Below are 23,037 nucleotides of genomic sequence, written 5' to 3' on the forward strand. Positions count from 1 at the left end.
CAATAACATGAATAATATGAATTATTAGGTCCATGTTTTGTGTAGTTTTGAGCTTAATTACACATTTGGCAGAATTATCCGTTCACAAACAAAAACAATATATTCAAGATGCTTCATGCAATATGTATCAACTAGTAAATATTTGCTTTATAATTGTTTTTCACCAGTTTACGCAATTGTTCAGAGAAGATTCCATTCTTTATATTCCTGTCTCGCTGCCCCGCTGCCTTAAATTGGACAACCATTTTGGGCGCTTTTGTGCGATGTGTGTTACCATAGTGCAGTGAGCAGCTCACCCCCTTTTCGTCACTTTTCAGACTGTTCGCTCATTCGTCTCATAGCTCCTCCCACTTTGTGCTCCGTACACAATCTGCACTATGCCGAGAAGTGGAACAAAACGAACAATTAAATGAGCTAAACAATAGGCACAAACAATATGATCAAAAAACAAATTTCCTATTAAATTCAACAAGGGCCCATTTTCTTCTTTTAACATCATGCATAAGGAACAATATAACGTTTAGCTTTAATTTTTTTTAACAGGACATGTGACATTAAACCCACGGGAGCTACGCATGTAAAAATATTTAAAATTGAACCTTTTTTTTAAATACAGCAAAACTTTCATTAAATATAATGTTTAAAATATTTTGTAGTGCTGAAATCTATAAAGAGTTTTAAAACACAATCATTGTTCTATTACTCGATACAAACATCAGAATGATTTTTTGTTCATTATTATTTGGAACATTTAAGACGTTTTAGAGTTCAAAGCAGTAAAGCAAAAACTTGAGCTGAAAATAAGCTTTACAGCTATTAAATAGAAAAAAATATCTAGTAAATACAGTCGAACCCCATCAGATGGCCTTTCGAATACGTGTTTTTTTATGATCAACTTTGGTTATAAAACTAGCTTTAAAGATAAATTTTTCTTAACAGACCATGTTGGTTGTATTTTAATTGAACTGTCATCCATCCATTGAGCGTTCAATTGAAATGTATGACAACTAAAAAGCTTTCAGCTATCGAAATCCGTCTGTAATCTTCTATCGAATACGATTCTAAAAAAGCCCTGACTTCGAATTCGTCAACTCGATAGTCTCGAGTTATCATACACGACCCCATGTATCTAAGGTAAATATCGAAACATATTGCTATTCGTCACCATACTATTAATTGAAGGTCGCCCAACGTATAAAATACTGCATATAAAGTATAATTTCCCTCCAACGCCATTACAAAGAAATCGCCAACAACATTCACCCAACTGCGCGATAATAAAAGATACGCGCAACGTAAGGATGGATGATCCTTGCTGGCAGGTATAACAAACCCTTCAAATCCGAGTAGGCCACGTGCGTTCTTCATCCATCTCTCAGACCTATCCCACCACCCCATCAAGCACACAACGCACACACACGCACACAACCACATGGGGCACCCTGTGGCCGGGAGCATTTTCATCTGTTGCACCTGCACTGCCAGCACCGCCGTGCTGAGTGCCGTTCGTTTGTTTACATCAGTGTCCCTCCGCGCCGCGAGTGCGGGAAAACCAGTGCGCATGTCCGTGCGCGACCGATAGCTCTCGGATATATTTTCAGATTCCGGAGCAGCAGCGAGTTCGGGCGCTACCTCTCAATGTGTGTTTGGCGCTCGACACGACCGGACGGACGGAAAATTCGCTGCCACCGCGCTTGCTGGCTGCTGGAAGAAAAAGGGAGTGTGTGTATCTGTGTGATCGCGTGTGCGTGCGTGCGTGCGTGTGTGAAAAGCTGCTCCCCGAAACGGGTGCTCCCGGTCGGTACAATCGGTCGGATGTGTGCGATTGTGCGCCCCCACGCGTGTGTATATCGTTGTGCGCGTCCTCGTTGGCTGCTCGTGGAGGAATTAATTACGGTGCAGTGAAAATTGATCTGCAATTGGCAGCAATTGGTGAAAATAATACCCAACACACACACAGTTACACACGCAGACACATACGCCCCGCACAGCCAGGGGGGTTTGTCCGAATTTTCCGCAACCATACACACACACACGCACACACCAGAAGGCCATGTTGGTTTTTTCACCAGCGCGATATTGATTGGAGCGGACGAGGTCGACGAGCACAGGGCAGTAGTGCGAAGAAGAAGAAAAAAAAGCAAAGAAAAAAGAGCAGAACGGGAAAACATCCTCCCCCCCCCCTCCCCACTCTGTCTGGGCCGTGGTGTAATTGAGATGATATCGAGTCCGTGAAATAGCCAGAACGGCAATCAAACAGGGGCAGCAAGAAGAAGAAGACGAAGAAGAAGCAAACAAAAGGGAAGGAAAACGAAGAAGAAAGATCGTTGTTTAATTTAACCACTCTCGTGTGTTGGTAGTGGCGCCCGTCGCAAATTGTGGGTGTGCTAGTGGGCATTGAGTGACCATAGAGCGGCCAGTGGTGGTCGTGGTGGTGGTGGATTCGTTTGGTGGTGAAAATAAATCATCCCCTGTTTGTGTGTGTGTGTGTGTGTGCGCGTTCGAAGTGTGTTCGATTGGTGGTGCCCTCGTCTGTAACGTCCGGTTTTCCTGCTCCCCCGTGTCCTCTCCCAGCCCCATGCACGGAGCGTAGCGTGGGTTACCATGAGGAACGCGGCGAAAGAAACGGTCGCATCGCAGCAGCCCGCCGCGTTCACCGATAAGGTCAATTATGGTGGCGGCGTGATTGAGTCGATAAACCTCAAGAACGACCGGAACGGTGCACCGACGGCACACCAGCACCGGAACAGCCTGCAGCAGCAGCAGCAGCAGCAGCAGCTACAGAAGCGACCGTCGGTCGTGAAGGGTGGCCCAGGCGGAGGCAGAGGAACGGCGCGCCACGTATCGACGTCCAGCGAGGCCACCGACACGTCCGGGAGCAGCTGCAGCGATGGGGACACGACGTCCTCGTCCTACGACGAGCCGAACCTGCCCTACCCGGGCTTCACCGAGTACTCGCTCAAGTACCTCACACAGGACTCGAAGCCGCGCATCTGGTGCCTGCAGCTCATCACTAATCCATATCCTTTTCAAATTGCGAGCAAAAGCCCCATCCCCCCTCCCCCTCCCATTCCAATGTCCTCCCTCCAACGGTGGCTCCCTCTTAAAAGGGGCTTTTTATCGTTCTGTGTCATGCTGAATATTACATGCCCCACTTCATGGGTTTGGTAGTAGTGTTTCCTTAGCGTTTCTCTCTCTCTCTCTCTCTCTCTGTCCCTTTTTTTTCTCTCTGCACGTGGTTTGAGCGAATTTCGATGTTAGTCATTCTGCTGAACTGCGTCACCCTTGGCATGTATCAGCCGTGCGTGGATGATGCGTGCGTTACAAATCGCTGCAAAATTTTGCAGGTATGCGGTCTCCCTCTCCCCCCATCACTCTCCCCCTCACCTCCCTCACCTTATGGGCGCAATCTCTCACACCCCCCGTCCCACTATGTCCCTTTTCCAGATCTTTGATGACATCATCTTTGCCTTCTTCTCGCTCGAGATGACAATCAAGATCGTGGCGATGGGGGCCTGGGGCAAGGGCACCTACCTGGCCGACTCCTGGAACCGGCTCGACTTCTTCATCGTGCTGGCCGGTGCGCTCGAGTACTGTCTGCAGGTGGAAAACCTTAACCTAACCGCCATCCGGACGATCCGCGTACTGCGCCCGCTGCGTGCCATCAACCGCATACCGAGTAGGTGTTGGGGTGGCTCCTCCAAAGGGGTGGCAAACGTTCCGCACCTTTTTTGTTTAACATACCTCTCACTCCCTGTGTTTCGCTCTTCTGCTCCTTGGCTTTCTATGCCACAATGGGGTCGCTCTGTTTTATTCACTGCAGGCATGCGAATCCTCGTGATGCTGCTGCTGGACACGCTGCCCATGCTCGGCAATGTGCTGCTGCTGTGCTTCTTCGTGTTCTTCATCTTCGGCATCGTCGGGGTGCAGCTGTGGGAAGGCATCCTGCGCCAGCGGTGCGTCATCAAGCTACCGGACAACGTGTCCCCGCCGTCCTACCTGTAAGTAACACATCTGATCGTCCGCGCACAGTCACGACAGCCATGCGGGTACGGCGCGCGTGTTTCTTTCCCCTACTCCGTATTTCCGTTTACAGTTCTCGGTTTGACTTGATTTACACGTTTCTTTTTACCATCTTTTTCTACCTTTTCGATAGTGAACTTTGTAGTTAGAGAACTTTTATTATCAAACAAACAAACAAACAAACAAACAAAACATGAAAAGCTCAATACACCCTAGCGTTATTTATATCTTCCTTCGAGAACGTGATACCGTTCTTCCTCGATCCCTCAATCCCGTTGTTTCCTTTGTTCCGTTTCCCGTGAGGAAAGCAAGCAAATCTTTGCCAAGCGCGTTTACCAGTTGTACAGTTTTTTTTCCTCCAGTATTTCCATTTTTCCTCTCTGTCCCTTTGATTGTACAGTGTATATTCTTCACTCGATACTATTTATTCGGCCCCTTAAGCTTAAGCCTCCAGGGGAGCTGGAAGAGATGCGATCGCTGCGATCACCTCCACTGGGAGCGATCAAACCACGTGCTCTCGCCAACTTACTGTTGATTTTTTTAGTACAGCCTACTCCGTTGGAAGATGTCTCCACTGTTGTGTATCCAAGCAACCGGGAATATAAATAATTAGACTTAAATCCCTAAAATACCCCACCCCCCGTAAACTAGGTAGTGAATAGCGAGATAGTATGCCCTTCCTCTCCCCGATTCATTGTGATCCCCACCGTGTAAATACATTCTTTCTGTATACATTTTCTTTTTCTGTTTTAGCACGTCGTCCCCGCGTAACATTTACTACCGTATTGTTAACCAGAAAAAAATCAAAACAGAGTAATTCTCGTCTCTTATTCAGCTCAGTGTGTGTGTGTGTTTCTTTTCGCCTCGCCACGTGCATTCCCCCTTCTTGCATTTACCCATGCCCATATCGCCCACCGATGAGCGTGTGTTCATCATCGGTGAGGGTTAACTAATTTGCGAATAACCCTCTCTCTTTTGCTACTAATCTGCGCAATGTGCCGCATTGAGTCGTTTAATCTTTACCGGTTTAACCTAACCCTATATTGCGAGGCTGAAGCTGAAGGGACGAGCGCAGCTTCGTTACGCGCTGTGTACTAAACATGTACTAAAAACTCACTTACACCACACACACAGATGTTTGAATTATGTATAATAATTTTCTTGCTGCTCTTCTTCTCTTCTCACTTGGCTTACAATTGTGTCTCGCTGTGTGTGTGTGTCTTCATGGCTCTCGTTCACCTTGTTCGTTTTCCAGCAACCCATCCACACATTCCACGCCTGCCCCCCCCCCTCCCCTCCCTTCAGACTGTCTTTTACGTTTCCATGGTAATACGAAAATACCTATTTTTATGTTCCTATTCTTTGCGAATTTTGAGTTTCCAATATAAAGACAACCCAGAAAACTAGAAGTCCCCAGAACTACGTCCAACGCCACAAATCAGTCCACGCTCAACATGATACCCGCCCCTATCACTACCACCACGCACACCATTCACCCACCCAACCCACATCGACATCGTCCGCAACTGCCTACCACTTTCAGTAATGTATTCCAAACTAACACACTTCATTACAGGCCCCTTCCAGATGAGTACAGAGTTCGCGTACGCTTGAATTCGTAAGAAATTCCCACATTTTTGACTACTGCATTCTGATGCCTCTTCAAATTATAAACCATTTGTGATTCTCATCTCTTTTGGTTTGGTATTTTTTAAATATTCAGTTTCCTTCCTTCCCAACCCACCATCTCCCCTTAGCTACTACATCACTAACTGTCCCTTTCATTCTCTCTCTCTCTTTGTCTCTCTCTCTCTCTTTGGTTTTGTTGATTATTCTTTCTTGTTTTTGGTTTTCAATGGTTCGCAAAAAAACGACACTAGAACACTACAGCAGCTGCCAACGCCGCCATCAAACGCCGCTGGCAACTTTCCACCCACCGCACGTGGCTGGAGGGTGGGAATGTTGCGTGGGGCCGGTTGCGTGGCTGGTGCATGGTGCAATGCTGACGCCAGCCAACGATCCTTGCTGGCGCGGGTTGTTCTAGATAGTAGAACTTTTGCTGTGTGTTCGTTTCTCTGTGTGTGTGTGTGTGAGTGTTTGTGTTTAAGTTCAAACATTTCATTTCGAGTACGTGGCTCATCTCACATCGCTCTGTTTCTGTATGGTTTTGTATGGTTTTTTTTTTCAATATCTTTTTTGCGTGTCTACTAAGAGAGCAACCGATAATGGGAAAGCTCTTCTTCATACTCTACTTCCAAAAACCGGTGCATCCTACTATAGCACACACATACTCTGTCCCTTTCTATCTCTCTTCTTCGTTAGAGCATTTTCCACACCCCACTAGCCCGGGTACTAGTACTAGCTAGTTAATCACCTCTTACCCGTCCCCCGTTTCACATTCTCTCTGACCCATGTGTGTAAAACCGTCACAGAGGAATATGCTTTCGTGCTACATTTTGCTCATCATACGACGCGGTCGATTCCTTCCGAATGATCATCCCACTGCTGACGATGCACCTGCAGCTCTGAACCTCTGGACTCTGGCGCACTCACACTGGCCAAAAACAGTGCCTGAACAGAATACATGATATGATCACCAGAACAAATATACTACAATGCAAACTCTTCACCACTCTGCTTCTTTCGTTCGTAATCTCGTAATTACAACGCGATTATAGCAAGAATCTCAATACTCAAGATCACACGATCTCACTCAAGCAAAAAGTACACTTATCCACCTGTATACCATGTCCACTAAACAACAGCAATATTGTTTGTACTCATATGTATATTAATACACTTCCAGCAAAACTCCTTTCCGCATTGTTGTTATCAAGTAATGAGCTTTTGCATCCCTTCTTGTAAAAATAGGTATTTTCGGTTCTAGAATCTGTTGCACCGAGAAGAGTGCGCTATCATATCATGCGACTAAGAGTGATGTCGTTGTATATCAAGTACATATGCGTACCAAACTGAGGCAGCCCTTGCTACAACTTATCTACCCTTGCTACATGCCTTACCCAGAAGTGTAACCGAACCAAAGAACCCCCCAAGTTGACGGTTCTCTGTGACCATTTTTACCACACGTACTACGTACTTTTCCCACTGTCTTCGCAATCCTTTCAGTTCTCTTGCGTTTCGATGTCCCTTGCTGTAGTGTAGTGTACATGTGCCAGTGTGTTCCATGTTGTGTTCGTGTCTGTCGTATCCTGTAGGTCTGTATAACCCCCGCTATTCCAATGCGACTAATAGCTTCCAGCGTGCAATTTCCCACTAAAAACTGTAAACCAAAAGTCTAGTCGAGCTCTGTCATACTTGTTTTTCTGTGTACGTATGATTGTGTTTGTGTGTGCTTTCGGCTGTCTTTTTGGTGTGTAGTTTCGATTAGAATTAGTGCCCCCAGTACCAGTTCCTTGTGTTTTGTTTTGCTCCGAGATAGAGTGTCCGCCCCAGGGGGAAAACGATGTGATGTGTACAATCTCAATCTCCGCCGCTGAGTAGTAGTCGACCCGTAGTGGCTTTATCCCATCTAAAACCCCCTTTAATGCTCCTACGGTTCCTACGATACGCGTGTTTAGTATTAGTAGCCTGTACGTTGTGTCCGTTTCATTTTTACTTTGTCCGTGTGTATGTTTGTGAGCGACGGGCTCGGCTGCTCTGGGTAGAATATAGTCTGATACCACCATTAGATAGCGTCTAATCATAAGTGTAACTGTTTTACCCTTCAGTTTCTGTTTACCCATTATCTTACTTAATTAATCGTAATTCTTTGGCAATTAATACGTTTTTTCCCCTTTTTTCCCCCCTCTCACGCGTCTGTGTATCTCTCTGTGTATGTGTGTGTGTGTGTGTGTGCGTGTGTGTGCGTATGTGTGTACCCGCGCTGCTACAACTGCTGCTACCGATGTGCCATAAACACTGCAACCACCTTTCAGTGTCTCCTTTTACTACGAGTTCTCGAAGGAGCAGGACTACATCTGCTCCAAGCCGGAAGACTCCGGGATGCATCTGTGCCAGAATCTGCCCCCGTATCGAATAGGACCGCTCCTGTGCAATGGTAAGGAAGCTTAATTTTGGGCTTTAGTGTCTACATCAACCTCCAAATCATGTGATACTAAATGTAGTGGCTTATTTTTTAAATAATCTACCCATTTACAGACAGTGCACTGCCCTACTCGGAGAATGAACCAACGGCTACGGCCTGTGTGAACTGGAACCAGTACTACACGAACTGTACGCAGCTGGGCAACAATCCCTTCCAGGGCACGATATCATTCGACAACATAGGGCTAGCCTGGGTGGCAATATTTCTTGTAAGTGATGGTACCCCATGCACTAAGCAGAAGGCTTACCATTAACACTGCTCATCTCCCTTGTTGCAGGTCATATCGCTCGAAGGTTGGACGGATATAATGTACTACGTGCAGGACGCACACAGCTTCTGGGATTGGATCTACTTTGTGCTGCTGATAGTGGTAGGCTGTCTTGTCCTTTCCCACTGTAGAGATCCACCTTTGCAATAATACACACCTTTGTCCTTCTGTCAACAGATCGGTTCCTTCTTCATGATCAACCTCTGCCTGGTCGTCATCGCAACGCAGTTCTCCGAGACGAAGAAGCGCGAGATGGAACGCATGAGACAGGAGCGGGCCCGCTTCACATCCTCATCGACGCTCGCTTCCAGCACCAACAACTCCGAGCCGACGACCTGCTACGCCGAGATCGTCAAGTACATCGGGCACCTTTACCGACGTTTCAAGCGCCGCCTCATTAAGAAGTTACGATTGTATAAGTATGAATGAGCTGTTTTTCGACTAACTCCTTGCACCCTAGCGTTTAGATCCTCCAGGGGGGGAACCCGGGGAAGGACACTTTCCTACGGGCTTCCATCAACCCAGTAGGGGAAGAGGTAGTGTTGGCCCGGCACACCACCACTCACACCACTCAAACGTCCTATGCATGCCGACTAATGGCATCCCAAACTGTTTTCTTTGCAACATGTGCACCATGCACGCGACTCACTCCGTACACACGCAGCCTTTAGTCTCCATCGTTACTGCACAATCGAATCTTCTTTTTCTTCTCTCTTTCTCTCTCTTTCTCTCTCTCTCTCTCTCTCTCTCTCTCCCATACTCTTTCTCTATTCATCTTCATGGCCATCGCAGATACCACATGCAGAAGCGCAAGGAAGGTCTTATACCGTGCACGCCCGAAACCATCACACTGTCGCCCAACAAAATCAAAGCCCATCACCCGAAATGTCCACGGATGGGTGCGCTGCTACAGCAGCACGCCTCGATCACTAACCTGCAGCAGCAGAAGAACAAACACGACCTGCAGTCCAGCCTGTCGATCAATCGGACGGGTGTCACGCTGAACCATCCCGAGCCGGGAACCATCGTGCCAGCGGACAATCAGGTTTCATCGCCCGAGGTTTCGGAGATTGTCTCGCTGGAGAACATTAAAAACAATGCACTGAACAACTCTACCACGTATCTGAACGAGGACCGACAGAAAGTGCTACTGCTGAAGATCAACAATGAGGATCAATCGAACGGACAAGTAAGGGGAATGGGTTGGCTGTCGGGTGGGAGGGAAAGAATGGGGTGGGGGTTTGGAAGGGGAGGTCTACTTTTAAAGGTTCATCATCGTTGTCCCTTGCTCCCTTCCACAGGATCACCACTGTATGCCAAGCTTGCTCAGTCCGCCGTCAGCAGGTAGACGAAGATCGTCCGTTATGTTTAACGAATATGTAGTGCTTCATACGCCTCCAACCATTACAGAACCACCGCAAGATAAGAATGTGTACTGTTTGGAGAAAATGACCCAAGCAGGTGACGGTAGTATCTGGCAGGTACTGTACACCCATCACTGGATAGTGGCAAACGATAGCTGGAAACGATTTATGTTGCACACGCATTTTTACATCCCTCTCCACCACAGGTCAACTTGCCGCACTCGCTGCAGACGGTGAGTACCGTGTTCAACGAGTACTCCGACCTCTGCCTGTCGGACGCGATGACCTGCCAGGAGCTGTTAGCGTTCTCGGTGGCCTTCTCGGCCGCCCTGCCCACCGGTCAAACCACGCTGGAATCGTTCTACACCTCGCTGAAGCGTGCGAAGGGTGCCGAACCGGCACGGCAAACGAACGCCACACTGCCCCTGCCGGAAATCGAACGGCTCAGCAGCAAATCCAGCAACGAGCCGTCGCGCACCAGCTTCGACCCAGTGTCGGCCGGCATCAACAACATCAACATGGAGGAGTTTGCTTGCTGCTACGAGTACTACCAAAACCAGGGCCTGGCGGAGGAGAACCGACCGCAGCGCTCCAAGTGCGCGCGGGCGCTCATCGCGGTATGGCGGTGCTTCCGCCGCACCTGTCACCTGACGCGCGTGCTCGTGAAGAAGCTGGTCGATCACAAGTACTTCCAGCAGGGCATACTGCTGGCGATCCTCATCAACACGCTCTCGATGGGCATCGAGTACCATGATCAACCGGCCGAGCTGACGGCGATCGTCGAGACGAGCAACATCGTCTTCTCGGCCATCTTTGCGGTGGAGATGATCCTGAAGGTGATTGCCGAGGGCCCGTTCCGGTACGTGGCGAACGGGTTCAACGTGTTCGATGGTGTGATCGTCATACTGAGGTATTTGTTTGCTTTTTTTTTGTGTGCGGATTTTGCTGCCGTGCTGCGTGAGTGAGTGTTAGGTACAGCATTATATGTCGCATTCTGTACGTTCTTTTCGCCCTGCAGTGTGGTGGAGCTAGGGCAATCCTATCTGGGCGAGGGCCAGGGCAGCTCGGGTCTGAGCGTGTTGCGCACATTTCGGCTGCTGCGCATACTGAAGCTCGTGCGCTTCATGCCCAATCTGCGCCGGCAGCTGTTTGTCATGCTGCGCACCATGGACAACGTGGCCATCTTTTTCAGCCTGCTGATACTCTTCATATTCATATTCAGGTAGGTGACCGCTTATCGGCCCCGTTTATTGTTCCCGATTGTTTTCGATTCGCATGACCAGTAGTAGCTCGACCAGCCGTCCCGCTAGCGGGATCTTAGTACCCAGAACAAGAAGCAGAAGAAGAAGAAGAAGAAGAATAAGAGAAGAGAAAAATTACCCAACTAAAAGAGACTTTTAAAAGAAAACGAAAGATTGAACGCTAACGCAAAGCAAAACAAGATTTAAACAAAAACGCCTAGGCCTAAACAGAAATCAATCTCAAGCTGTATTATATTGGTTATTAATCACGGAAGGGTGTGAAAACGACGTCACGCGGCCCCGGTACTTTGGCGGCCGATTACGGCAGAGAGCGTGTCTATTCTGAGCCAATGCAATGACGTAGGAAGGAAACGAGACACAGGAGTAGAACATTCAGGAGCAATATTGTCCTTTTCCCCGCTCTTCTGTAATGTACGCCCATCCCCACCAACCCACCTTCTCGTGGTTTTGTTCGCGCTAGGTGTTCCTTGTAGTTGATCTGCGCTGCGCCACGACCGTTGATCTCGTCCAATTCGCAACCGTGCTAAACTATGCTAAACTATGCTCTCTTTCACTCTCTATCTTGCCCTGCTGGGCACGGAGGTCCGTGGTTAACCATGCGCGCAGGTTGTTCAAATAGGGCCCCTATTTCTTCCTCTCCGCCCCATTTTCTTTCATGTCATCTCTATCTTTCCTCTCTCCACTGTACAATATTCAAATGTTCGTAGATCAGCAAGCACACATACACAGCCCTCGCTCCCCTCCCCTTTGTCATATACTGTACTGTATCGCATAATACCGTCACAAGATTTACAGCACCTGCTGCCTATACCTTGCATATGTACATTGCGCGTTTTGCGTGGTCTGCCTGTACACCTAGTGCAAAGCAACCAGCTGCCAGTTGAGTGCGTTTGACTTTCACCCCACTAGCCACACAGCTCCAACACAATCCCCATTTCCCCTCTCTCACCACACGTGGATATGTGTGTGTGTGTGTATGTAAAGCGTGGTGCTATAAAACCCAAAAGGGAAACTTTAACACTAGTGTGCCATGACATTCCTGTTTGCCCGATCACTGACACCAACAGTCACCATCTCTTTCTCTCTCTCTCATGCCTATCTTCTTCTTGCAAACTTATTCTCCTCCTGCCTCATTTATCACCCATGCCCGCGCCATGCTGCAAACGAGTGCATTATACAACAAAAAAATCCAACCATATCGTATGCTTCTTCTCCCTCCCAACAACTAAAAACCAAAAAAAAACATCTGCCTCTGATTTGCAACAAAAAAATAATCAACTCAACTCATCATCACTGTACTTTTCCCAAGTATACTTGGAATGAATCTGTTTGGCTGCAAGTTCTGCGAAAAAAACGAGACCGCCGGGGAGGTGGAGTGTGATAGAAAAAATTTTGACAGCCTTCTGTGGGCCCTGGTGACCGTGTTTCAGGTATTTAAACGCAACCATATACCTTTATACTTACTTCTACTCCTTGGTTTACCTCCTAAAGTATTTCCCCCCGTTTTCCTCGTAACCCAAACCCCGTCGATCCTCACCCACCGTAATGATGCCTTCTTTTCTGCTAATAATCTCCATCGCTTCGACTGTACATGCATTCCGTGCTAAAACCCTTGTGTTTGTGTTTGGGGAACGAGTATTGTTTTTGGTTTTGATTTGTTTTTTCTCTCTTCTTATGTCCGTTTTTGATTTTGTATTTTCTTGTTATGTTGTTTTGCATTGTTTACTTTCCAAGGAAGCAAAACATAGCTGTACTATTTCAATACCGTATATTATACCGTTTTTACTGTACTTGCACCATTGTTGCGTTTCATTGTGTTGCTGCATTCTGTTTATGCCGTTGGTTTCTGCTGTTCGTTATTTTTAAATCATTGTTTTGTTTTTGTTTCTGGTTTCATTTAACGCACGATCATCGGTTGACGATCGAGTTTCAAGTTATATTATGATTTTTTTTTCGTTTTCCTCACTTTATCACTCCCGGAACGTGTGTCTCTGTGTGTGTGTTTGGCTCCCCTTCCCCGTCGTTTAATGTGTTAGTGAAAACGGTAGATCCTTGAAACACACCAAAACAAAAAAACAACGTCTCAGTATCGATCCCCGATTTGTGCTTTCACTAACAAGTTTCATTATCGCTCCCCTTTCCCTTATTACCCTGCCAGTTAGCAGCAGCCAAGTGTACAGAAAATCGTGCGCTAGTGCCCATACAATGTTTGCTCCTTCCTTAAGTTCCAATTGGTATCATAATGGTTTGCCGATAGTTTGTTATTGACCTTTTCTTTTTTTAGTTATTTGTTCTCTTTTAGTTTAGTTTAGTTTAGTTTAGTTTAGTTTAGTTCCTTATCCTTTCCTCTGATTTCCTCTCGTTCCTTCTTATCGATTACAAAATTTTGTTATGGATGCGAATGTTACCGAACACACACGTCTGAGTATTTGCATCGTATTCTACTAATGTGTCGCAGGATTGTTGCCCAGAGTGTTTTGCATTTTTGCTCCTCCTTTTTTGTGGAATTTGTATATTTACTACTCACTCAATGTACAAACAAACAAACAAACAAACAAACAAACAAACAAACGAACGAACGAACCAACCAACCACACACAGTCACATCAATTACGAACAAGCTCAATATACTGTCTGTAGATAATTAAACAATCGCAAAATAACAGACGATTTTTAGTATATATATATTTATACGAACCCACTCGCACCCAATAGTTACTTCTTCCCTCGCAAAGGTAAGTTTGAGCCGTTTTGAGCTGCAAGTTTCGTTTAAAAAAAAAAACAACCTTACAATAACAACAAACTGCAACTACTATTCAGCACGAATGATACTTTTTTGCTCGAATTGTTCCATCAGTTTTTTCTTTTGCATTTGCCTATTAATTGAGCTCCAATGTCTGGTTGCAGATCCGTTTTGTCTAGGATCGGTCGATCGTACGATCGATACCACTGTACTAATATGCCTCTCGTAAACTATTCTCTTCAGTGTACATGCGTTTTACCGATCGTGTATCATATGACCCACACTACACTGTGTATATTTCAAATGCGAAACATCCACGAACGCTATGTTTCTTCCGCGCATGAGTTATTTGTATTGTATTCGTATAAAAAGTAACACCTAAATATGTACATACATATGTGCTCTTTAAATCATAACTACTAAGCGTACTAACGTGTAACTATAGGGCACTTACACGAATAGGCAAACCTGGGAACCATACCATACCACACAGGCCACGAGCGCCACAAGGGCGGGATTTGTCCCGTTGGAGGTCACTAATATCCATTCAAAAAACAAACTGCTCCAACACAACAACGCCTCACCAAACAGTGTACTACACACTACCGATAAATCGTTTGCTCACGTTGCTCTCATTGCTCGGTGTATACGAAAGATTGTTTCTTCTGCATCTATTCGCTCGTGCATGCATCTCGTGTTTGCCTTCTTACATCTTATTCGCCTTTTTTCCATCTCTGTTATTCTTCTTCATACTCTATACTTTGATCCTGCCGCTCTCGAGAGACTCTCCGATTGCGAGATCCAATGGTCACAAGCATAGTGCACACCTATATTCACCCAGCGTCAGGCAGCGTCAGAACAGTACAGCAAGCAAGTCCTACAAGATCATCCATGATCGACAGAACAACACGAGAGAACCACCACACGCCTAACCAGAGCTAGTTCGTGTTAGTTAGCGATCATATTAGTTCACTGCTTAAACCAAAAACAAAAACCAAACAAACGAAAAACAACTACTAACACTAATCTTCCCCGTTTCCCAACGGGGGCAACCCTTCAGAATTGCTCACAGCAATTACAACACAGGGAGTAAAACTTTGATCCACCAAACAGACAAGATCGATATACAGCAGTGTGAGAGGGAGTAAGAAATATATATACAGCTATATTAGACCAGCTCAGCACATCCAGCAGGAGTAGGATGCAACACTTCAGCTTTAGAAGCGTTTAGCTAAAAGCAGCCAGAATGTACACTATTTTTGCGTACACGATCACATTAAAAAATGTCAGATGAAGCAAAACATAAACCATTCATCTCCGTTGAACGTTGACCTTCCAATTAATACACCAATTAATACACCGTAAAACCAAAAGCGATACAAATAATTGATACTTCTGCATAAAACGAAATGTGCTAAACTACCCTAAACAGTAAAACAACCACCGCCCCCCCAAAACAACACCCACCAAATCAATCTCACTGTTTACAGACATGAAACATGAAACAGAATAGGCAAAAACAAACGACAAACAAGTTCAGACAACATTGACAGAACCGGCGCAGATGTGAAAGCAGCGCGAATACACATACACAGATAGTCGTACTGCTCTAACGTCTGCCCGGATGGGGAACGCCACATACATCCGGTTTAGTAGACGTTGGGAAACGTGCATTAGTGTCTTAGTAGTACAGAGCCTCAAACTGATGTTATTCATTCAATTTTGTTGTTACATTGGTGGTGGTATACATTTAATTATTTAAAATAGATTAGTATAACGTTAGCTTCGAACGATTCACTAAGACACTAACGTCAAGAACACTAAGACACGTCTTACCGGTCAAATTGTCTACCAACGATTAGGGTCTGGGCGGATGTATGCGGCAAAAACAATCACACACACAAACTGTCGGCCAACTTCTCAGCTCAGATACAGATACAACAACTTAAATAACTAAACTGAAAACAGAACATAATACAAACATACGAGATCTCCCGCGTCTCGCGCGTCAGTATTGTAGCTAACTGCCATAAAACAATGAGTATAAATTTGTGTTTATTACACAATGTCGCAAGTTTTCATTTGTCCTTATTGGCTTGTACATTCTTCAGCAAATCAAACCATTTCACCAAAGAGTTGGCACTCTCCAATACTGACGCCAGTGACTCGGGATGATCTCAGCGCTAGTAGTACTCGTCATGCCACAGCAAACCGTTACCAATACTCAGATTATTCGGCGTTACATACATATATGAATGCTTTAGTTATATATATATATACATATTGGTTTTTGCATCGATTTTTTGTTTTGTTTTTGAAAGCATAATTTTATATATATACATACATATGTACCACAATTTATAGCATTCTTGGCATGTACCTTTTTGGAGGTAAGTTCTGTAAGTTTGTCGAAGAAAGCGGGAAAGAAAGGGAATGTACTTGTCCAGAAATTGTCTCCAAGCATCCGCAATGTGAATGCGACCGTAAACATTTCAACAATATCCTCTGGGCCACTGTTACCGTCTTTCAAGTAAGTGCCGCCATGCTCCACGCACGTGTTTTCCGTGTTCCGTTGCGCGCTTTTACTACGCGCTCCTCCTCCCCACCCCCTTTCTCTCTGTATCTCTTTGCGTGTTTGCGTGTATGTGTGTTTTCGTGGGTGGGGGTTCTGTTTTTGTGTGTGTGTGTGTGTGTGCGCGTGTGTTGTTTATATGACATTTACCCAAGCCTCATTTGTGCGTGGGTTTTTTTAGGTACACCCTTGTAAGATATACTATTACCGTGTTTTCTTCCCATGTTTTATGATGTGTGTGTGTGTGTTTTTTATCATCCTTATTGGATTGTTCCGTAAAACATTCGAAACATCTTTTCCCTATACTTCCTTTATAGCCTACAAGTTTGTATATCCTGCTGTATTGGTTTTATCTTCTGATCTACTCTCACTAATTGATCCTGTCCGTTTGATGTGTGTGTGTGTATTTTTTACACGTTTTCTTCGCTGCATGCTCACATTACACTGATCGCACTGATCTGCTTTCTGTCTGTGAATGATCCTAAGATTATTTGATTTGATCACAAATGCTTGGACCCATTTTTTACTACGATATTGCATCATTAACTCCCCGTTATTTCCTGCTAGAACGATCATCTGATCATTGCTCATGCTCATTGATTCACCGCAATGCAGAAGATCGAAAGTAGCATGATCTTTTGGCAAGAATCTACACCACTTTCTTTTCCTACATGTCCTATTCCTTGCTTTTGAACCTTTCCCTTCACTCATTTGCTATCATTTTGATCGTATCATTATCGTTACTTCCTGTGCGAGATCAATCCATCTATCCTAGTAGTTTGAACGTGTTCTGCTGCGTTTATCCTATGTTTACGTACAGTCCTGTTTCGTCGAATGAAATTGTAGATAGTTCGTTGTCAATATATGTCGTCTTTATTCTTTTTTAGTTTTACTTCCTTCCACTCTGTAATGCTCGTCTTGTACTCGTTTCCCTTCCGTGTAGAATGCAAATTTCATCGCATCTTTATCAGTAGTGTACATTGATTGGTAACCGTAGACGTAGGTGAAAATTCTTTGGAATGTTTATTGTATACTACTCCGTACCAAACCTATCCCTGCCTATCTCCCTTTTTTCTTTATGATTATGCTCTGTAGCCATGTGTGTGTGTATGTTGTTCGTACAATCTCGATGTAAACTCTCTTCCGCTACTGTGAACATCTATCCCTCTGTCCGAAACCTCTGTCTGTTGTTGTGTCGTGTATTGCGTTGCACCATGTGCAAAGTTCGTGTACTTGTCCTCTTATACCGGCCCTATTGGCAACCGTCATTCTGTGTTCTCGCTCTTCCCCTCCTCCTCAAACCACGCGCGCTGTCTAGATTCTCACGCAGGAAGACTGGAACGTGGTGCTGTTCAATGGCATGGAAAAGACTAGCCACTGGGCTGCACTGTACTTTGTCACACTGATGACGTTTGGCAACTATGTGCTGTTCAATCTGCTGGTCGCCATCCTGGTGGAAGGCTTCAGCTCGGAGGTACGTAGCATAAGCGCTTTCCATTCTAGGACTTGTAATGGAACAATTCTGACATTTCTGTCCCTGTTTGCGGGCAACCGTAGCGTAACGAGCGACGGGAGCGTGAGCAGCGCGAGCTTGTGAAGGCCAAGCTGAATGCGGAAGCCCTGGCCCAGGAGCAGAGCATGGAGGTGTACGATGATCAGCGCAGCTTTTCCGAATCATCCACCACCGACAGCTACAACGGATCCCGTGGCAAGTGGTACAGCGTGGAAGAACTAACCAAGGTATGCGTAACACTCGACTCGTTTTCTGAGTGCGGATCCACACACACCCATGGTTCATTGTTATAGGTGCGGAATTTGGACATCAAATGCAACATTCAGAAGCAGCGGCTGCTTCAACCCAACTACGAGGATCCGAAGAACGTGGCCCAGAAGAACAAGCGGGAAAAGGATGTGTCCAAGCCGGAACCGACTGCGACCAAAAAACTTAGAGGGGTATGTGTCAGTCAATGGATCAGATGACATTACCAATTTCAACGATCCTCTCACTGAAATGTCTCTTTGTGTTACTCACCCAGAAAAAGGCGGAATCTTTAAAGCTGTACAACATCCAGGTGCAGGATCCGCCGATCATTACCACCACTGCAGCGACGCCCCAAGATTCGCCAAGCGGTACGATGGAGTCGGGCACGAGCTTCAAGGACTGGGATCAGGCGGACTTTGAAAAGTACGAGCGGGAGAATTCTTCCCTGCTGAAGCCACCCTCCATACTTGGCTCGCTCAAAACGCTGGACGATCGTTCGTTTTTCGAGGGTACACCTGTGCTGAACGAAATGCGTAAGAAGCACGACAAAAATCACACCACCTCGTCCGACAGCCGGCTGTCGGTGGTGGACAAGCAGCAGAAGAAGCAGCAGGAAAAGTCTCTCACCGAGTCGGCGAGCGCACCGAAAGCCGTTGGAAAGGACGAAACCGCTAACGGTGGACTCCATCGGCAAGCGTCCACGGAGGAGGGAGTACTAAACAATGGGAAGATCTTATCCCAGCCCAAGGGTAAGAATGGTCGCTGATGTCAACTAAACGAGCGGTACTATAGACAGTTTAATTATTCTTTTTTTGTAATTTAAGGTTTCGGTGCAACTGATCGCCGTACGCTTGATCCCCTGTTGGAAAAAAGCAACCGCATTCAGAATGATACGCAGGGCTCGAGGACGCCGAATCGCAGGCGCAGCTCGGTACGGCGATCGTCCTCGGTGAAGGTTGACAGTGGTGCAAGCAGCATCGCTAGCAATCTCAGCCTAACGTCCCATCCGCGCTGTTACTACAACAACGGCAGCACCAAGTATTACTTCGATCGCAAAAACTCGCTGCGACTGTGTGACATTCGGACACCGAACAACCGGCGTCGTATGTCATCGTTCGAGCAGGCGTACCACAAACAGTCACCCATGAGCAGCATCCGAAACTTGGAAATCAAACAGCTGCAGGACGAAATGGATAAGAGCAAGCTGGACAAGTCGTCGAACGCGTTCAAGATCGCAGGCAACAGCACCGATCTAACCGGCAAGGCAACGCGCAACGATGGAACGCCCAAGAAGAAGGGCAAGGGACGGTTGAAGCAGTTTTTCCGCATGGTAACACCGTACCATTTCGTGGAGGATCATGAAACGTACACGCTGTACCTGTTTCCCGAGCACAACCGGTAAGGGAGAGCGCCCGGAGCAGAAGAACTGGCCGACTTACCTGACCATATATTGCATTGGCTTTGCAGATTTCGACATATTTGTTCCTGGTTCGTCAACCAGAAATGGTTCGATAACGTCATCCTGCTGTTTATCGCACTCAACTGCATCACGCTGGCCATGGAACGGCCCAACATTCCACCGAACTGTACCGAGCGATACTTTCTCGCCACTGCCAACTATGTTTTCACTGGCGTTTTTGCGGTGGAAATGTTTATTAAGGTAGGTCAGAGGTAGGCTACGTGGAAGCCGACGAGCAGTTATCGAGCTTGTTTGTGCCATTGGCAGGTCGTTTCGGCTGGATTGTTCTATGGACCGGATGCGTACTTCACCTCGGGATGGAACATCATGGACGGTTCGCTGGTCACTATCTCCATTGTGGATCTGCTGATGTCGCTGATAAGCGAATCGAGCCCCAGGATCTTTGGTATCTTGCGAGTTTTCAGGCTGCTGCGATCCCTACGCCCGCTAAGGGTGATCAACCGCGCGCCCGGCCTGAAGTTGGTTGTCCAGACGCTGCTGTCTTCGCTGCGCCCGATCGGTAACATCGTACTGATCTGCTGCACCTTTTTCATCATCTTTGGCATATTGGGTGTGCAGGTTAGTAACCACTTGGTGATGGGGTGTTCCTTCCTGGTTGCTGATCTTCCCTTAACATGATTGTATCATTGCCCCTCTCAACTCTTCTCTGCGTAGCTATTCAAGGGCACTTTCTACTACTGCGAAGGGGAAAACATCAAGGGAGTCAAAAACAAGCAGGACTGTCTGGCGATCGAGGGAAACGTTTGGATCAACCGGAAGTACAACTTTGACGATCTCGGCAAAGCGCTCATGTCGCTGTTCGTGCTGTCGTCACGCGACGGTTGGGTTAACATCATGTACACCGGGCTCGATGCCGTTGGCGTGGATCAACAGGTATGTCGCGAACCGCGCATAGACGTTTTGAAGCATCTAACAGTTCCATTAACAAATCCATTCCTCAATAACTGCAGCCAATCGTCAACTACAACGAGTGGCGCCTGCTGTACTTCATTGCCTTCATACTGCTCGTGGGATTCTTCGTGCTGAACATGTTCGTTGGAGTGGTCGTCGAGAACTTCCACCGCTGCCGGGAGGAGCAGGAAAAGGAGGAAAAAATTCGCCGTGCTGCCAAACGAGCGCTGCAGATGGAGAAAAAGCGAAAAAGTATAGCATATTGCGCAGCGTCCCGTGTAGTGGGGAAGGGTTCTGGTCATCATTTAAACCGTACACACATGTCTCTTCCGCTCTCTACAGGAATGCACGAGCCGCCGTACTATACCAACTATTCGCCGATGCGACTGTTTGTGCACAACGTGGTCACCTCGAAGTACTTCGATCTGGCGATTGCCGCCGTGATAGGGCTGAACGTGGTCACGATGGCCATGGAGTACTACATGATGCCGCTGGCATTGGAGTATGCGCTGAAGATTTTTAACTATTTCTTCACTGCCGTCTTTATACTCGAGGCGGCAATGAAGCTGCTCGCGCTAGGCGTGAAGATATACATGAAAGATCGCTGGAACCAGCTGGACGTCGCGATCGTGATACTGTCGATCGTGGGCATTGTGCTGGAGGAACTGGAAACGAACATTATACCGATCAATCCGACCATCATACGTGTAATGCGCGTCCTGCGGATCGCCCGCGTACTAAAGCTGCTGAAGATGGCCAAGGGTATCCGTGCTCTCCTGGACACCGTAATGCAGGCGTTGCCACAGGTAAGCAATATCAACTGTATGGCGCCATTGCCATCGTTACTCACTTCCCTTTTTTGTTTTGTTCTCTATTCTCCGCCCCGTTCGATCGGAACACCGTTAGGTCGGTAACCTGGGCCTGCTGTTTTTCCTACTATTCTTTATCTTTGCCGCACTCGGTGTGGAGCTGTTCGGGCGGCTCGAATGCTCCGACGAGGTGCCGTGCCAGGGTTTGGGAGAGCATGCACACTTTGCCAACTTCGGTATGGCCTTCTTGACGCTGTTCCGTGTGGCCACCGGTGACAACTGGAACGGCATCATGAAGGACACGCTGCGGGACGACTGCGACGACGCGGCCGATTGCGTGAAGAATTGCTGCGTGAGCACGATCATAGCGCCGATCTTCTTCGTCATCTTCGTGCTGATGGCACAGTTCGTATTGGTGAATGTGGTTGTGGCCGTGCTGATGAAGCATCTGGAAGAAAGCCACAAGCAGATGGAAGATGAATTGGATATTGAAACGGAGCTGGAACGCGAATTCGAAAGAGAGCAAGAGTTTGAGGAGGAACAAGCGCTTTGCATGCAGCTGAACGATGATAACAAGCAAGTTCAAAAACGCCCACTAACCAAAGTTTCTTCCTTGCCTTCGAATTTCACGTACAGTACTCCGATCTTGGAGAAGAAGAGCAATATTCAACGTCGTCAGACCATACAGTATTTCAACCAGAATCTAGGCCTCTCGGTTTTCAACTCATACACCAATAACAATTCCTATGACGAAACGGCGGAGAACAATATCAACGCCGAGGGCGAAGAGTTAGCCCCGGGTGGTGGCGTCCCGGGCGCCCGGGACGAGTGCGAGGAGAAGAAGATGAAGAAGATTGGCGAGGGGGTCGGTGGCCTGGTGGCAGCCGACGGTGGGAAGGGCGTTGCCTCCGACGGTCTCAACTCGGCCAAGGAGTACAACGTCAACTCGAAAAACGTTAACAAGAAGATCCTGATCAACAAGACGAACCTTTTCAGCAAGTCTTGCGATGGTCGACCCTCGGGCGGGGACGGTAAGCGGGGCAAGGGTGGTTTCAAGGAGGAATGCCTAAACATTTCAATACCGGCGGTACCGCTGGTGATCGGTGGCGCCGGCAAACCCGAGACCGGCCGGCCGGACGATCCCCATCACCGGGGCGCATCGGCACCGGCCGGTCTCGCTGATGGTTCGGAGGGCGACGTTCCGGTTGAATCACAGTGCTCGACAATCACCTCGTCTAGTAGATCGCGGCATCAAGCCGGTAGCAAGCTGGAATCACGTCAATTGAGCTTGGACTACGAACCGGCCAGAACCCCGCGGCCGAACCCGGACGGTGACGGGGTGCCGCTCGCTACCGATGGGTGCGTGCCGGTGGCGCCCGCGGGCCCAGGCCCTGCGTCCTCCGCTGTCGGGAACGGTGGCAGCAGCAACACGACGACCAGCGGCAGCACTGTTTCGAACAAATCGTTTCTATCGGTTCCGAAGCTGCAGCCCAAAAGCCGATCCGGCAGCACCAAGCAGCTGTTCAAACAGTCCGCCCTGGACGAGGACGGGGAGACGAACGACGAGAGCTCCCTGCTGCTTCCGGTGGCCACCGTCGCCGACAGTGGCGGCCCCGGCAGCAACCATTGCCACGGGGGCGGCGGCACCCTGCTCGCCATACCGGGCGAGGGCGGCGGTTTCGGTGCGGATACGGTCAAGAATTCGGAATCGTGCGAAATCATTCGCATCATCTCCGAGCGACGCAAAATTTAAAAACT

The 23,037-nt window shown here is 47.4% G+C and overlaps 1 protein-coding gene across 1 annotated transcript; it reads left to right on the top strand.

Annotated features, from left to right (window-relative positions):
• Positions 1–1,421: 1,421 nt before the first annotated feature.
• On the top strand, positions 1,422–23,037 carry LOC121602153 (voltage-dependent T-type calcium channel subunit alpha-1G). Its single transcript, XM_041930913.1, has 25 exons — positions 1,422–3,020; positions 3,236–3,347; positions 3,448–3,679; positions 3,824–4,001; positions 4,777–4,836; positions 7,959–8,080; positions 8,182–8,336; positions 8,406–8,498; positions 8,574–8,815; positions 9,189–9,585; positions 9,698–9,877; positions 9,967–10,670; positions 10,779–10,982; positions 16,130–16,295; positions 17,656–17,811; positions 17,895–18,077; positions 18,144–18,290; positions 18,374–18,848; positions 18,924–19,497; positions 19,567–19,759; positions 19,826–20,137; positions 20,234–20,452; positions 20,530–20,722; positions 20,813–21,276; positions 21,377–23,037. The coding sequence occupies exons 1-25, from the start codon at positions 2,605–2,607 to the stop codon at positions 23,030–23,032; spliced, it is 7,833 nt and encodes a 2,610-aa protein (XP_041786847.1). The 5' UTR covers positions 1,422–2,604; the 3' UTR covers positions 23,033–23,037.

This window comes from Anopheles merus, chromosome 2R (assembly GCF_017562075.2).
Source record: "Anopheles merus strain MAF chromosome 2R, AmerM5.1, whole genome shotgun sequence".
In the NCBI taxonomy this organism is placed as follows: Eukaryota; Metazoa; Arthropoda; class Insecta; order Diptera; family Culicidae; genus Anopheles; species Anopheles merus.